Source organism: Anomaloglossus baeobatrachus, chromosome 6, assembly GCF_048569485.1.
Source record: "Anomaloglossus baeobatrachus isolate aAnoBae1 chromosome 6, aAnoBae1.hap1, whole genome shotgun sequence".
NCBI classification, from domain to species: Eukaryota; Metazoa; Chordata; class Amphibia; order Anura; family Aromobatidae; genus Anomaloglossus; species Anomaloglossus baeobatrachus.
Window position 1 is genome coordinate 452876488 of NC_134358.1, and position 17684 is coordinate 452894171.

Here is a 17684-nt window from a genome sequence, read left to right on the forward strand (position 1 = left end):
TACAAGGCAGTTTTAAGTGCAGATTAAAATTTCTCTGATGCCTCATTGGGGGACACAGGACCATGGGTGTTATGCTGCCTATCCATAGGAGGACACTAAGTAGATGCAAAAGCATAGCTCCTCCTCTGCAGTATACACCCCCTGGCCGGGCCAGGCAAGCTCAGTTTTAGCTTCGTGTCTGTAGGAGGCACTTCCTTTCAAGGTTTGTTATTTTTGGAGGGCGACGGTTTCCTTTTGGGACCGATCTCCCACTACCATCAACGGGCGGGAACGTGAAGCGTTGCCTACACGTACCCCCTCCCACGACGCTGGATCCTGGGCTGGACGACGGGTTCCACTGACACCCCAGATGATCAAACTGCAATAGACTCCCTTATAGCAGCAATCAACCAAACTCTGCATGTGGAGGATCCCCCATTCACTACCACTGACCATGCGGTCTCCTTTAAGAGGGCAAGGAAACCCCAAAAGGTTTTCGCTGATCACCCAGAGTTTTAGAATATCCTCACAAAGCAAAGGGAGAAGCCTGACAGGTGCTTCGGTAACCGAAAACTCATGGAGTCCCGGTACCCTTTTGCCTCACCTGCCCCTAAGGGCTGGGCTAATCTGCCCTCGGTCGACCCCCCCCCCCCCCGGTCTCCCGCCTTACCACAAAGACACTCCTGTCTTTACCCGATGGTTCTTCCATTAAGGACCCGACAGACAGACAGGTGGAGCACCTCGCCCGCTCTGCTTTTGAGGATGCGGGTTCCTCCCTCTCGCCCTCCTTTGCCTCTGTGTGGGTCGCAAAGGCGATCTCGGTCTGGGCAGAATCCCTTAACACTTTGCTCGAGGAATCCCAGTTCACTCACAACTTCACAGCGGTAACAGCTCAAATTGCCGCTGCAGCGGAGTACCTCATCCAGGCCTCCATGGACGCTGCTACCTGCGCACCGTTTGCCGCCTCAAATACCATAGCCATCCGTAAAGCTCTCTGGCTCCGACAATGGCGAGCGGACTCTGCCTCCAAGAAGTCTCTCACGGGCCTTCCTTTTTTTCCAGACCGATTGTTTGGCGAACGTCTGGACAAGCTCATTTCTGACGCCACGGGAGGAAAGAGTACCTCCCTCCCCCAGCTGAAGTCCAGGACGTCCTTCACCAGACGTCCACAGTCCTCGTTCCGCTCCTTTCGGAACTCATTTGGTTGGTCGACATCCCGTGCGGTCCCCGCCACCAGCCGCGGACTACGCAGGGACCGACCTTCTCAGCTCTCCCCGAAACCCACTTCGTCATGGCAGCCTAGACCGAAACAGTCCAGGACTAGGGAGACTCGGCCACGACGTTTTCCCCCCTCATGACTCCTTCAGTGCCCCGGAAGACACACTCATTGTTGGAGGTCGACTGCGGCTCTTTCAACACATCTGGGCTGCTGCCTCAGACGACAAATGGGTGCGAGACCTTATGTCTTCCGGTTACCACATAGAATTTCGGACCCGACCCCCGAGTCGGTTCTCTCTCTCAAACCCCGCAAAGACTCGAAAACGATGCAAAGCTTTTTTCTCAGCAATCCACTCGCTCCAAACAGCAGGAGTGATAATACCTGTCCCAGTCGACGAGAAGTTCTGGGGTTTTTATTCCAACCTCTTTGTGGTCCCCAAAAAGGATGGGTCAGTTCGACCCATCCTTGACCTCAAACACCTGAACAAACATGTGCACGTACGGAGATTCAGAATGGAGTCCCTAAGGTCCATTATTGCATCCATGGTCGAAGGGGAGTTCCTCGCCTCCATAGACAACAAGGACGCGTACCTGCACATACCCATCGCCCCATATCACCAAAAGTTCCTCCGCTTCGCAATTCAGGACTCCCACTTTCAATTCGTAGCTCTTCCCTTCGGCCTTGCCACCGCACCAAGGGTCTTCACCAAAGTCATGGCGGCCGCCATGAGCGTCCTTCACGCCAGGGGAGTAGTCATTCTCCCTTACTTGGACGACCTCCTCATCAAGGCCCTCTCCTTCCGCGATTGCTCAACCAGCGTACAAATCACTGTGGACACCCTTTCCCGCTTAGGGTGACTAGTGAATCTGGACAAATCATCCCCGATCCCATCACGATCCATCACCTTCCTGGGCATGTCCCTGGACACCCGTCGGGGCTTGATCCTTCTCCCTCAGGACAAGGCGTTCGCTCTTCAACGAGCGGTACGCTGCCTTCTACGTCCTCCGTCTCGCTCCATTCGATTCAGCATGAAAGTGCTCGGCAGGATGGTGGCGGCTATGGAAGCAGTACCCTTTGCTCAACTGCACCTCCGCCCACTGCAGCTAGCCCTTCTAGCGGCCTGGGACAAGAGCCCCTTCTCCCTGGACAGACATCTTCACCTGACGCCTTCAGTCAGGTACGCACTCCGCTTGTGGCTTCGGTCCTCATCCCTATCGAAGGGGAGATCTTTTCTCCCTGTGAACTGGCTGGTCCTGACCACGGACGCCAGCCTCCTAGGCTGGGGAGCAGTGTACCTGCACCACACTGCTCAAGGACGTTGGACGCCCCAGGAGTCCTTCCTCCCCATCAACATCCTGGAACTCCGTGCGATCTTCCTCGCGTTCAGAGCGTTCAGACCTCTGCTAGCGGGTCGTCAGATTCGAGTCCAATCGGACATTGCGACAGCTGTAGCCTATATCAATCGGCAGGGGGGCACCCGCAGCAAAGCGGCTTATCTCGAGGCCCACAAGATCCTCAGCTGGGCCGACTCGACGGGATCAGTGATATCAGCGGTACACATACCGGGGGTAGAGAACTGGGCAGCAGACTTTCTGAGTTGCCAAGGCCTGGCTGCCGGAGAATGGTCCCTCCACCCAGATGTGTTTCTACACATCTGCACTCGCTGGGGCACACCAGACGTCGATCTAATGGCTTCAAGGTTGAATGCAAAGGTACCCGCGTTCATAGCCAGGTCACGCGACCCACAGTCCATCGGCGTGGATGCTCTAGTCTGCTCCTGGCACCACGTCCGCCTGCCTTACATATTTCCACCTCTACCCCTGCTGCCGCGGGTAATCAGGAAGATCAAGGCAGAGGGAGTCCCGGTGATACTGATAGCACCGGACTGGCCCAGGCACGCCTGGTACGCCGAATTAGTACAAATGCTCACAGACGCACCGTGGCACCTTCCAGACATCCCAGACTTGCTGACCCAAGGGCCCATTTCCCATCAGAACCCCAGAGCCCTGAAGCTGACGGCATGGCCATTGAGACCTGGATATTAAGAAGAGCGGGATTCTCCCCCGCGGTTATTTCCACCATGATCAGCGCCCGAAAGCCTGCTTCATCCCGCATTTACCACCGTACATGAAAAATCTTCCTTTCATGGTGCAGGGAAACTAATGTCCAGCCTATGCCTCTGGCCATCCCCAGAATTCTCGATTTTCTACAGTCTGGTTTGCAAGCGGGGTTGGCTCTCAGTTCCCTTAAAGGGCAGGTCTCAGCGCTCTCAATCTTCTACCAATGCTGCCTGGCTCAAAAAACCGCAAGTCAAGACCTTCCTCCAGGGCGTTTCCCATCTAGTTCCCCCGTACAAACGGCCGCTGGAACCATGGGACCTCAACCTCGTTCTGGACAGTCTCCAGAGGTCTCCCTTTGAACCTCTCAAGGAATCCTCCCTTGCTCTTCTGTCCTGGAAGGTAACATTCTTAGTGGCAATTACGTCCATCAGACGGGTTACGGAGCTGGCAGCACTCTCTTGCCGCGAGCCTTTTCTGATCTTTCACCAGGACAAGGTGGTTCTGCGCCCCCTTCCGGATTTCCTTCCAAAGGTTCTCACCCCGTTTCATTTGAACGAGGACATTGTTCTGCCTTCCTTTTGTCCACACCCAGTTCATAGGGTGGAAAGGTCTCCGCATTCGTTAGACCTCGTCAGAGCTCTCAGATATTACATATCCAGGACAGCCCCCTTTAGGAAAACGGACTCTTTGTTCGTCATTCCTGAGGGGCCTAAGAAGGGACAGGCAGCTTCAAAGGCGACGCTGGCTCACTGGATTCGCTCTGTGATCCAGGAAGTCTACCGCTTGCAACTCAAGCCCATTCCTAGTGGGCTGCGGGCTCATTCCACGCGAGCAGTTGGCGCTTCGTGGGCCATTCGGCATCAGGCTTCAGTGGAACAGGTGTGTAAGGCTGCGACCTGGTCTAGCCTACATACGTTTTCAAAGCATTACAGAGTCCATACCCAGGTTTCAGCTGAGGCAAATCTGGGTAGGAAAATTCTGCAAACGGCAGTAGAGCACCTCTCTCAGTAGGCGCTCCAGGCTGTCCGGGATTGGTTCCTAGTCCTTGGGTTATGTTGTCTTCTTTTATGTTTCCCACCCATGGACTGCTTTAGGACGTCCCATGGTCCTGTGTCCCCCAATGAGGCGTCAGAGAAATCGTTTTCTCTTAGCCATCATTGGGGGACACAGCACCCACCCTGTTGCCCTGTTGGGCCTTGGTTCTCTCAGTACCTTATTTGGTTATAACTCTTTTTTTTTTCTCATGTTCCTCTGTTGAGAAGTTATTACTGTTTTTTTTTCTCCTACTGCTTGTGTACTAAAAATGAGCTTGCCTGGCCCGGCCAGGGGGTGTATATTGCAGAGGAGGAGCTATGCTTTTGCATCTACTTAGTGTCCTCCTATGGATAGGCAGCATAACACCCATGGTCCTGTGTCCCCCAATGATGGCTAAGAGAAAACGATTTTACGGTGAGTACACAAAAATCCGTTTTTTTCGTTGAAACTGTAATTTGTCCATATTTTAATTTCTTTTATTTGTGACCCTTCTCTCTGCTCTTTATTGTGGATTGGACCTCAGTGCTATTTAGTATTGGTGTACATGTACACTGCCCGAAATACCTGCCCATTGTTGGGAGTTTTATTTTGGCCATAGACACTAGATAGCTGTTTAGCTGATGTCTATCTCTGTAGTCCATCCCTCCTTGAACACTTGGCTATGCTAAACATTCTCAATGAATGGGGAGATGAGAGTAAGCAGCTTATCTTCATTGAGAACCTTCCTGATAGAGTTGCACATGAACGTTCATGATTTCGTCCAGCGGTCCTGCCTGTAGACCATGGCAAGCAGACCAAAGTCCTGCATATCTCATACCTACCTACCAGCATCCACTGAGATTCTCCTGATTAGTAGGCCTGGTGCATCATCATGCCACCATGATGATGTTGCACCAGGCATACTAATCAGATTAAGCGCCAAGGTCTAGTAAGAAGTCTGTAGGGCTCTGGTCCGCTGGCCACAGACTACCACCATGACTGCTTGACCAGTGTCTTGCAAAATCATTTTGCTCAACTATAATGCCTTCTTTCCTTTGACATCAAGTCAAGAGGCCACAATACATATTGGAATAAATTCAGTTTGCAAATTCTGCAGATATGATCATATTGATTTTACATTTATTTGTCACTAATGCTTTTGTTACAGTAAAATCCGCTCACAATTTTATCTGATTTTTTTGACTATTCTTCAACCAACACTATACTGCAATAGATATGCTAAGGGTGCATCCCAAAGGCTGCTTTATACGTTACAATGTCTCGTGCGATGGCATTTGCGATCGCACCCGCCCCCATCGTTTGTGCGGCACGGGCAATTTCTTGCCCTTGTCGCACAATGCTGTAACCCCCCGTCACATGTACCTACCTTCCAAACAACCTCACTGTGGGCGGCGACCATCCACTTCCTGAAGGGGGAGGGACGTTTGGCGTCACAGCGACGTCACACAGCGGCCGGCCAATAGAAGCGGAGGGGCGGAGATGAGCGGGACGTAACATCCCACCCACCTCCTTCATTCCGCATAGCCGGCAGCCGCAGGTAAGCTGCAGTTCATTGTTCCCGGGGTGTCACACGGAGCGATGTGTGCTGCCTTGGGAACAATGAACAACCGGACGTTTGATTTTTAAAAAATGAGCGACGTGTCAACGAACGAGAAGGTGAGTATTTCTGCTCGTTCATAGCTGTCACACGCTACGATATCACACAAACAATGCCGGATGTGCATCACTTATGACGTGACCCCGCCGACATCTCGTTAAATATATTGTGGCGTGTAAAGCCCGCTTTAGACAGATAATTTTGGGGAATTAGAGTGTTTTATATTTGTATACTCAGATCATTTTGCCAAGTGTAGTTTGCTATGCACATCTACTGTATGTTCTCTGTATAGTTGGCTTCCCAGGGTCCCTCACATGATGGACTCACATATTTAAAGAGGACCAACCACCACGATTTTCCTATATAAACTAAAGCCAGTGCTATACTGGAGCTATCATTCTGATTCTATACATACCTTTAGTTGTGAGATCGGATGTATGCATTCTGAAATACAGGCAAGTAAAGTTTGTGAAATGCACTGTTACTTGATGAGAGGTGGAGAATAATATCTAATAGGAGGGTTCGGTTTTGCTAGTGATTCCCACCCCTGTCTGCCTGCCTTCCTTCCTCCCACCTCTCCTTCCTCCCCCTGTAATAATAGAGACAGGGGACAGGAAGACAAGGCAGCAGACAGGGGCGGGAATAACATTGCAAACCCGACACTCCTATTATATATTCTGCAGCACCTATCATTAAATAACCGTGTATTTCACAAACATTACTTGCCTTTATTTCAAAACTATACATCCGATCTCACAACTAAAGGTATGTATAGAATCAGCATGATAGTGCCAGTATAGCACTATAATCCTGGTGGATGGTCCTCTTTAATGTCTGGAACTGATAGGAACATCAACATTGTGGTTCTTCCATATTGAGCCACGTACTTTTCAAGTCAGAATTACTGAAATCACACAGCTGCAAAGTTTTTCATCTTCTCTATTATCAGTATCTTAAGCTTATCTCATTATGTGACATTAATACTTCTACATTGTAATGATCCGGGTTACTTTTGTGTATTTTAGCGACAACAGTCCTTGCCAGAACAAAGAAAAAAAGAGCTGCTTGGGAGGCTGATAGTGGAGATTGTGGAGTTTATGTCTCCAAAGACCCCCAAACCCGGTGAGCTTGGTGGTCGAGTGTCAGGATCTGTAGCCTGGCGGGTAGCACGAGGAGAAGCCGGCTTGCAGGTAAAGAACCCATACAACTAAGGTCTCGTTCAGACGTCAGTGATTTTTCTCATACGTACAGTCATATGAAAATCTTTGGGCACCCCTATTAATGTTAACCTTTTTTCTTTATAACAATTTGGGTTTTTGCAACAGCTATTTCTGTTTCATATATCTAATAACTGATGGACCGAGTAATATTTCCCGATGGAAATGAGGTTTATTGTACTAACAGAAAATGTGCAATCCGCATTTAAACAAAATTTGACCGGTGCAAAAGTATGGGCACCCTTATCAATTTCTTGATTTGAACACTCCTCACTACTTTTTACTGAGTTACTAAAGCACTAAATTGGTTTTGTAACCTCATTGAGCTTTGAACTTCATAGGCAGGTGTATCCAATCATGAGAAAAGGTATTTAAGGTGGCCACTTGCAAGTTGTTCTCCTATTTGAATCTCCTATGAAGAGTGGCATCATGGGCTCCTCAAAACAACTCTCAAATGATCTGAAAACAAAGATTATTCAACATAGTTGTTCAGGGGAAGGATACAAAAAGTTGTCTCAGAGATTTAAACTGTCAGTTTCCACTGTGAGGAACATAGTAAGGAAATGGAAGAACACAGGTACAGTTCTTGTTAAGCCCAGAAGTGGCAGGCCAAGAAAAATATCAGAAAGGCAGAGAAGAAGAATGGTGAGAACAGTCAAGAACAATCCACAGACCACCTCCAAAGACCTGCAGCTTCATCTTGCTGCAGATGGTGTCAATGTGCATCGGTCAACAATATAGCGCACGTTGCACAAGGAGAAGCTGTATGGGAGAGTGATGCGAAAGAAGCCGTTTCTGCAAGCACGCCACAAACAGAGTCGCCTGAGGTACAGTGCCTACAAGTAGTATTCAACCCCCTGCAGATTTAGCAGGTTTACACATTCGGAATTAACTTGGCTTTGTGACATTTGGACTGTAGATCAGCCTGGAAGTGTGAAATGCACTGCAGGAAAAAAGAATGTTATTTCTTTTTTTATTTTTTTTTTTTTAAATAGTGAAAAGTTTATTCAGAGGGTCATTTATTATTCAACCCCTCAAACCACAAGAATTCTGTTTGGTTCCCCTAAAGTATTAAGAAGTATTTCATGCACAAAGAACAATGAGCTTCACATGTTTGGATTAATTATCTCTTTTTCCAGCCTTTTCTGACTAATTAAGACCTTCCCCAAACTTGTGAACAGCACTCATACTTGGTCAACATGGGAAAGGCAAAGGAGCATTCCAAGGCCATCAGAGACAAGATCATGGAGGGTCACAAGGCTGGCAAGGGGTACAAAACCCTTTCCAAGGAGTTGGGCCTACCTGTCTCCACTGTTGGGAGCATCATCCGGAAGTGGAAGGCTTATGGAACTACTGTTAGCCTTCCACGGCCTAGACAGCCTTTGAAAGTTTCCACCCGTGCCGAGGCCAGGCTTGTCCGAAGAGTCAAGGCTAACCCAAGGACAACAAGGAAGGAGCTCCGGGAAGATCTCATGGCAGTGGGGACATTGGTTTCAGTCAATACCATAAGTAACGTACTCCACCGCAATGGTCTCCGTTCCAGACGAGCCCGTAAGGTACCTTTTACTTTCAAAGCGTCATGTCAAGGCTCGTCTACAGTTTGCTCATGATCACTTAGAGGACTCTGAGACAGACTGGTTCAAGGTTCTCTGGTCTGATGAGACCAAGATCGAGATCTTTGGTGCCAACCACACACGTGACGTTTGGAGACTGGATGGCACTGCATACGACCCCAAGAATACCATCCCTACAGTCAAGCATGGTGGTGGCAGCATCATGCTGTGGGGCTGTTTCTCAGCCAAGGGGCCTGGCCATCTGGTCCGCATCCATGGGAAGATGGATAGCACGGCCTACCTGGAGATTTTGGCCAAGAACCTCCGCTCCTCCATCAAGGATCTTAAGATGGGTCGTCATTTCATCTTCCAACAAGACAAAGCACACAGCCAAGAAAACCAAGGCCTGGTTCAAGAGGGAAAAAATCAAGGTGTTGCAGTGGCCTAGTCAGTCTCCTGACCTTAACCCAATTGAAAACTTGTGGAAGGAGCTCAAGATTAAAGTCCACATGAGACACCCAAAGAACCTAGATAACTTGGAGAAGATCTGCATGGAGGAGTGGGCCAAGATAACTCCAGAGACCTGTGCCGGCCTGATCAGGTCTTATAAAAGACGATTATTAGCTGTAATTGCAAACAAGGGTTATTCCACAAAATATTAAACCTAGGGGTTGAATAATAATTGACCCACACTTTTATGTTGAAAATGTATTAAAATTTAACTGAGCAACATAACTTGTTGGTTTGTAAGATTTATGCATCTGTTAATAAATCCTGCTCTTGTTTGAAGTTTGCAGGCTCTAACTTATTTGCATCTTATCAAACCTGCTAAATCTGCAGGGGGTTGAATACTACTTGTAGGCACTGTATGCAAAAGCACATTTGGACAAGCCAGTTACATTTTGGAAGAAGGTCCTGTGGACTGATGAAACAAAGATTGAGTTGTTTGGTCATACAAAAAGGTGTTATGCATGGAGGCAAAAAAACATGGCATTCCAAGAAAAGCACTTGCTACCCACAGTAAAATTTGGTGGAGGTTCCATCATGCTTTGGGGTTGTGTGGCCAATGCCGGCACCGGGAATCTTGTTAAAGTTGAGGGTCGCATGGATTCAACTCAGTATCAGCAGATTCTTGACAAAAAATGTGCAAGAATCAGTGACAAAGTTGAAGTTACGCTGGGGATGGATATTTCAGCAAGACAATGATCCAAAGCACCGCTCCATATCTACTCAGGCACTCATGCAGAGGAACAATTACAATGTTCTGGAATGGCCATCCCAGTCCCCAGACCTGAATATCATTGAAAATCTGTGGGATGATTTGAAGCGTGCTGTCCATGCTCGGCGACCATCAAACTTAACTGAACTGGAATTGTTTTGTAAACAGGAATGGTCAAATATACCTTCATCCAGGATCCAGGAACTCATTAAAAGCTACAGGAAGCGACTAGAGGCTGTTATTTTTGCAAAAGGATGATCTACAAAATATTAATGTCACTTTTATGTTGAGGTGCCCATACTTTTGCAGCGGTCAAATTATGTTGAAATGCGGATTGCACATTTTCTATTAGTACAATAAACCTCATTTCAATCCAGAAATATTACTCCGTCCATCAGTTATTAGATATATGAAACTGAAATAGCTGTTGCAAAAACCCAAATTGTTATAAAGAAAAAAGCTTAACATTAATAGGGGTGCCCAAACTTTTTCAAATGACTGTATTTGGGCAGTGTGTCAGTTTTTACTATCAGTATTTCATCAGTGATTTTCTCATAAGAAAGATAAATGGCAGCATTTCTCCTATCCATTGCTGTAATGGATAACGGACAGCACCCCGGTGACAATGTCTGCTGTCAGATTTTTATTTTTTTTTACAGACCCATGGATTTGTTTGAGTTGTTTTGATCAAAAATGAACATGTTTCCATGATTTTTTTTGGGGGGGGGGGGAAATGTACCAAAAAAGTGCAGATTTATTAGTTGTCTTAAAGCTGAGCTCTGTATAACCCTGCCCCCACCACTAATTGACAGCTGTCAATCGGTTGTGGGGGCAGGATTATCCAGCGTTCATGAATATGGATCACTACCTTGTACTCTAGTGATAATCTCCTGCTGATAAAATAATTGTTTTATCAAAACTACAGCACGCAGCCCAGGAAGTGACACATCCGTTTCTACATTATTATGTCTACATTCAGATTAGGTGGCAAACTAGTGTAATCAAGAAAAATAATCCCAAGGGATCAATACCAACAAACTAACCAAAAACTAAATTCTATTAAAAGATCTTTATTAGGCCATGTGCCCACGGGGAAATTGTCCTGCGGATACATCTGCAGGAGCTCCCAGAAATCCGTAGCACAACGTTGTCTGTTTTAATGCTGCGGATGTATTGCGAAATGTCCTGCGGATATGCTGCGGTCATTCTGCATTGAGGATACAGTACCATGGCTTCGGCACTGCATCCTCAATGCAGAACAAGTGCTGGAGTGATCGGTGAGTTCATACTTACCTCCATCACGCAGCACTTCAATTTCCGGCCCCGTCTGTCTGCACTTTGCAGGAGAAGGTGGACGGGCCTGAACTAGCTCCGGCTGTCACATGACGGGATGCCCCGTCCACTTCCTGCTGCCCGCTTCTGGCTCCACCACGCTCCTCTGCACCGGAGGAAGTGACTCAGGTGTCTTCTACCAAGGCAGGTAAGTATTGACTATGATATAGTGGATTGAATTGTAATATGACCCCAGTCTTTAGGTAGTAAGGAAGTCCATCCCTTACTAATCTATCTATATAGAAGCCCACAGATCATTGAAGTTATTTCTTTATAATTACATGTCCATTGATGGCTGTTACTAACGTGGAGAAATACTCTGTGGTATACCCTGGTCAATAGATAGGGTTATCTGGACCTCTAATCTCACTCCCATGTTGGATGTTGGACTTTAGTGTATATTGTCAGGATGCCCTCCTATATGTCAAATCTGTATGGCATCTATTTATATAATAGTTTTTTCTTTGTCGCTCCATTGGGAGACCCAGACAATTGGGTGTATAGCTTCTGCCTCCGGAGGCCACACAAAGTATTACACTTTAAAAAGTGTAACCCCTCCCCTCTGCCTATACACCCTCCCGTGGATCACGGGCTCCTCAGTTTTATGCTTTGTGTGGAAGGAGGCACACATCCACTCATGCATTCTCATATTAGTTATGTCGGTTGGAAGAAAAGAGGGCCCCCACGGGGTCCCCGGCATGTTCCCTTCTCACCCCACTGTCGGCGGTGTTGTTAAGGTTGAGGTACCCATTGCGGGTACAAAGGCCGGAGCCTCATGCCGTCTCCTTCACCATCCCTTAGCGGCTCTGGGAGAAGTGGGATCCTGAATGGTCAGCCATTTGCTGGGACCGTGCTCCCTCCGCAGCCCCTGTGGGAATCTGCCAGACCGGAGTCTATTCAACCTCAGGGACCGGGCCCTGCAACTCTAAGGTACTCTGTGTCCCCATTGGGGAATATGCAGGAGCGCACCTTCTTCCCGGACGCTGCGGCAGCTGCTGAATTGAGAAGACCGGCGGACTTCCGCGCCGACCATGCCTGCTTGTTGGGCGCGGTCTCAAATTTAGTCCCCGGCTTCATCGCGGCCTAGTCGCAAAAATCCCGCCCCCGGGCCTGCCTGTCAGGGGTAAGGGCGGGACTGCCGACCTGACGTCGGATGTGAGGGCTGTAGCATCCTGCATGTTTTCCTCCCCCCTCACTGATCACTGTGGGGACTCCAGATTCCCGCACTTTCCTGGCGCCGCCCACGGCTCCACTCCTCCCCTGAGATCTCCGGCAGCCATTTTTTGGGCATTTTGCCGGTGGAGGATTCTCAGGAACAGCTCTCCAGCTCCAGGGGACATAAAGCTGGGAATCTGGAGGCACACACTCCGCTTGTTAGCGGTCGGTAAGCCACACCGGTCACCCGGTGCTGGTCCCCCCCAGGGTGCCGGAATAGATACGTATTTATATATATATTTCTGTTCGGTCGGGCTGTATACCCTGTTTTTGCCCATATACCCTCAGTGATCATTCTCCTAGGAGACAACAGCATGTCGTCCACAAGGAGCAAAGCTGTTAAGGCACAGGGGTTTTTTGCGGCCTGTACCTCTTGTGGGGCTATGTTACCTGCGGGTTCCACCTACCCTCACTGTGAGCAATGCTCGACCCCTGTTTCACTTGCTCAGCCTGAGCCTCGGTCACTAGTGGACCCCTCGGCTCATGTAGACCCCCCTGCTCCCCCTGTCCAGGCGGCAGGGACAGAGTTCTCCTCTTTTGCTGAGAAACTCTGAGTCACTTTCAAAATCCATGGCTCAGTCTATGGACAAATGGTCTGCCAAGCTGCTAGAAGCTTTGCAGTCCAGACCGGTCCTTACACAGGCCCCGGCCCCTGTTGGATCGTCACCTCCAGGCCCCTCTCGGTCCGAGCCGCAGCGCGCTCCCAGGTTGGGCCCTAGGTCCCACGCGGAGGACTCCTGCCAGGACCACAGTCCTAGACAGGCTAAGCGGGCTCGCTGGGAATCTTCCCCGACTTCTTCACACTGCTCGGGTTCCCAGCTTGAGGACTCTCTGGAGGACGAGGCGGACGTCGCAGCTCAGGGTTCTGACCCTGACGTCGCCCTTAACCTTGATACACCTGAGGGGGACGCATTAGTGAATGATCTTATCTCGTCCATCAACCAGGTGTTGGATCTCTCTCCCCCGCCTCCTACTGTGGAGGAGTCGGCGTCTCAGCAGGAGAAACACCAGTTTCGGTTCCCCAAACGTACATGTGGTGCGTTCTTCGATCACTCTAACTTCAGAGACGCTGTCCAGAAGCCCAGAGCGGTTCCGGACAAGCGCTTTACTAAGCGCCTCACTGACACGCGTTACCCCTTCCCAGCTGAAGTCGTTAAGGGGTGGGCTCAATGTCCCAAGGTGGATCCTCCAGTCTCTAGATTGGCGGCTAGATCTGTGGTATCGGTGGCAGATGGCTCATCGCTAAAGGATGCCACTGACAGGCAGATAGAGCTCCTGGTGAAGTCCATCTTTGAGGCCACGGGCGCGTCTTTTGCCCCGGCCTTTGCAGCCGTGTGGGCACTCCAAGCTATCTCGGCTTGTCTGACTGAGATTAATGCTGTCACATGTAATTCTGCTCCGCAAGTTGCGTTTTTGACTTCTCAAGCGTCAGCTATTTCTTCCTACGCCATGAACGCAGTCCTAGACTCGGCTAGCCGTACAGCTGTGGCATCCGCTAACTCTGTGGCAGTCCGCAGGGCTATGTGGCTGCGTGAATGGAAGGCAGACTCGGCCTCCAAGAGGTTCTTAACCGGTTTGCCGTTTTCTGGCGAACGCTTGTTTGGCGAACGATTGGATGAGATTATTAAGGAATCCAAGGGAAAGGACTCCTCCTTTCCTCCTTACCCCAGTCCAGACCTAAGAGACCTCAACAACGGAAAATACAATCGAGGTTTCGGTCCTTTCGTCCCTCCGCCAAGCCCCAATCCTCTTCGTCCAGCAGGCAGGAGAAAGGCCAGAGGAACTCCTATGCGTGGCGGTCCAAGTCACGCCCCCAAAAGGCCGCAGGAGGCACTGCCTCCAAGGCGGCCTCCTCATGACTCTCGGCATCCCCTAACCGCATCCTCGGTCGGTGGCAGGCTCTCCCGCTTTGGCGACGCCTGGTGACCACATGTTCAAGACCGATGGGTGAGAGACATTCTGTCTCACGGTTACAGGATAGAGTTCAGCTCCCGTCCTGCGGCTCGTTTCTTCAGAACCTCTCCGCCCCCCGCTCAGGCCGACGCACTTTTTCAGGCGGTGGACGCTCTGAAGACAGAAGGAGTTGTGACCCCCGTTCCCCTTCAGGAACGTGGTCGCGGCTTTTACTCCAACTTGTTCGTGGTGCCAAAAAAGGACGGATCATTCCGTCCCGTTCTGGACCTCAAGCTGCTCAACAGACACGTGAGAACCAGAAGGTTTCGGATGGAATCTCTCCGCTCGGTCATCGCCTCGATGTCACAAGGAGACTTCCTAGCATCGATCGACATCAAAGATGCTTATCTCCACGTGCCGATCGCACCCGAACATAAACGCTTCTTGCGTTTCGCCATCAGGGACGAACACCTTCAGTTCGTGGCATTGCCTTTCGGCCTGGCGACAGCCCCACGGGTTTTCACCAAAGTCATGGCATCCGTCGTGGCGGTCCTACACTCTCAGGGCCACTCGGTGATTCCCTACCTAGACGATCTCCTAGTCAGGGCCCCTTCTTGGGTGGCGTGTCAACACAGCCTTACAGTCGCTCTGACGACTCTCCAGCAGTTCGGGTGGATCATCAACTTCCCAAAATCCAAGTTGACACCGACCCAATCACTGACTTACCTCGGGATGGAGTTTCATACACAGTCAGCGGTAGTCAAGTTACCGCGAGACAAACAGCTTTCTCTGCTGGCAGGGGTGTAATCACTTCTTCGGAGTCAGTCACACCCCTTAAGGCGCCTCATGCACTTCCTGGGGAAGATGGTGGCAGCGATGGAGGCAGTGCCGTTCGCGCAAATCCATCTACGGCAGCTCCAATGGGACATTCTCCGCAAATGGGACAGGAGGTCGGCTTCCCTCGACAGGAACGTCTCTCTTTCCCTTGCAACCAAGACGTCACTTCAGTGGTGGCTCCTTCCCAACTCTCTATCGCAGGGAAAATCCTTCCTACCCCCAACCTGGGCTGTGGTCACCACGGACGCGAGCCTGTCAGGGTGGGGAGCGGTTTTTCTCCACCACAGGGCTCAGGGAACCTGGACTCCGATAGAGTCATCCCTTCAGATCAATGTTCTGGAAATAAGGGCAGTGTATCTAGCCCTATTGGCTTTTCAGCGGTGGCTGGAGGGCAGGCAGATCCGTATCCAGTCGGACAACGCCACTGCCGTCGCATATGTCAACCACCAAGGCGGCACTCGCAGTCGTCAAGCCTTCCAGGAAGTCCGGCGGATTCTGCAGTGGGTGGAAGCCACAGCCTCCACCATCTCCGCAGTTCACATCCCGGGCGTAGAAAACTGGGAAGCAGATTTTCTCAGTCGTCAGGGCATGGATGCGGGGGAATGGTCTCTGCACCCAGAAGTGTTTCGAGAGATCTGTCGCCGCTGGGGAACGCCGGACGTCGATCTCATGGCGTCACGGCACAACAACAAAGTCCCGGCATTCATGGCACGGTCTCAGGATCACAGAGCTCTGGCGGCGGACGCGTTAGTTCAGGACTGGTCACAGTTCCGACTGCCTTATGTGTTTCCTCCTCTGGCGATGCTGCCCAGAGTGTTACGCAAGATCAGGTCCGACTGCCGTCGCGCCATTCTCGTCGCTCCAGACTGGCCGAGGCGGTCGTGGTACCCGGATCTGTGGCATCTCACGGTGGGTCAGCCGTGGGCGCTTCCAGACCGCCCAGACTTGCTGTCACAAGGGCCATTTTTCCATCTGAATTCTGTGGCCCTCAACCTGACTGTGTGGCCATTGAGTCCTGGCTCCTAGCGTCTTCAGGGTTATCTCAGGATGTCATTGCCACCATGAGACAAGCCAGGAAGCCAACGTCCGCCAAGATCTATTACAGGTCTTGGCAAATCTTCTTATCCTGGTGCTCTGATAACGGTTTCTCTCCATGGCCGTTTGCCTTACCCACTTTTCTTTCATTCCTCCAATCCGGAATGGACAAGGGTTTGTCACTCGGCTCTCTCAAGGGCCAAGTATCGGCGCTCTCCGTATTTTTTCAAAAGCGTCTAGCCAGGCTTCCGCAGGTCCGCACGTTCCTGCAGGGAGTTTGCCACATAGTCCCACCTTACAAGCGTCCGCTGGAACCCTGGGATCTTAACAGGGTGCTAACGGCTCTTCAGAAACCACCTTTCGAGCCGCTGCGGGATGTCTCTTTATCACGTCTTTCCCAAAAGGTGGCCTTTCTAGTGGCAATTACATCACTCCGGAGAGTGTCTGAGCTTGCAGCGCTGTCATACAAAACCCCCTTCCTGGTGTTTCACCAGGATAAGGTGGTTCTGCGTCCGGTTCCGGAATTTCTCCCTAAGGTGGTATCTACTTTTCATCTCAATCAGGATATCTCCTTACCTTCATTTTGCCCTAATCCAATTCACCAATGTGAAAAGGATTTGCAGTCTTTGGATCTGGTGAGAGCACTCCGGCTCTACGTGTCTCGCACGGCGCCCCTGCATCGTTCAGATGCGCTCTTTGTCCTTGTCGCTGGCCAGCGTAAGGGTTCGCAGGCTTCCAAGTCAACCTTGGCTCGGTGGATCAAGGAACCGATTCTTGAAGCCTACCGTTCTTCTGGGCTTCCGCTTCCTTCAGGGCTGAAAGCCCATTCTACCAGAGTCGTGGGTGTGTCCTGGGCATTGCGGCACAGGGCTACGGCTCAGCAGGTGTGTCAGGCAGCGACGTGGTCTAGTCTGCACACTTTCACGAAGCACTATCAAGTGCATACCTATGCTTCGGCAGACGCCAGTCTAGGTAGGCGAGTCCTTCAGGCGGCGGTTGCCCACCTGTAAGAGGAGGGCCGTTCGGCTCTTTTTATTGAGGTATTCTTTTACCCACCCAGGGACTGCTTTTGGACGTCCCAATTGTCTGGGTCTCCCAATGGAGCGACAAAGAAGAAGGGAATTTTGTTTACTTACCGTAAATTCCTTTTCTTCTAGCTCCTATTGGGAGACCCAGCACCCGCCCCTGTTCCCTTCGGGCTGGTTGTTTTTTTGTGTACACATGTTGTTCATGTTGAATTGTTCTTTTGGTTCATGGTCTTCAGTTCTCCGAACATCCTTCGGATTGAATTTACCCTAGACCAATTTATAAGTTTTCTCCTTCCTGCTTTTGCACCAAAACTGAGGAGCCCGTGATCCACGGGAGGGTGTATAGGCAGAGGGGAGGAGTTACACTTTTTAAAGTGTAATACTTTGTGTGGCCTCCGGAGGCAGAAGCTATACACCCAATTGTCTGGGTCTCCCAATAGGAGCTAGAAGAAAAGGAATTTACGG

At 50.2% G+C, this 17684-nt stretch overlaps 1 protein-coding gene across 2 annotated transcripts in view; it reads left to right on the forward strand.

Annotated features, from left to right (window-relative positions):
• Nucleotides 1-17684, forward strand: part of NGLY1 (N-glycanase 1) — a 58577-nt gene that overhangs the window by 35090 nt on the left and 5803 nt on the right. For both annotated transcript variants that reach the window (XM_075315270.1, XM_075315271.1), the window contains exon 9: nt 6916-7080. In XM_075315270.1, coding sequence (XP_075171385.1) covers nt 6916-7080 — 165 coding nt within the window. The remainder of the gene's footprint in view (nt 1-6915; nt 7081-17684) is intronic.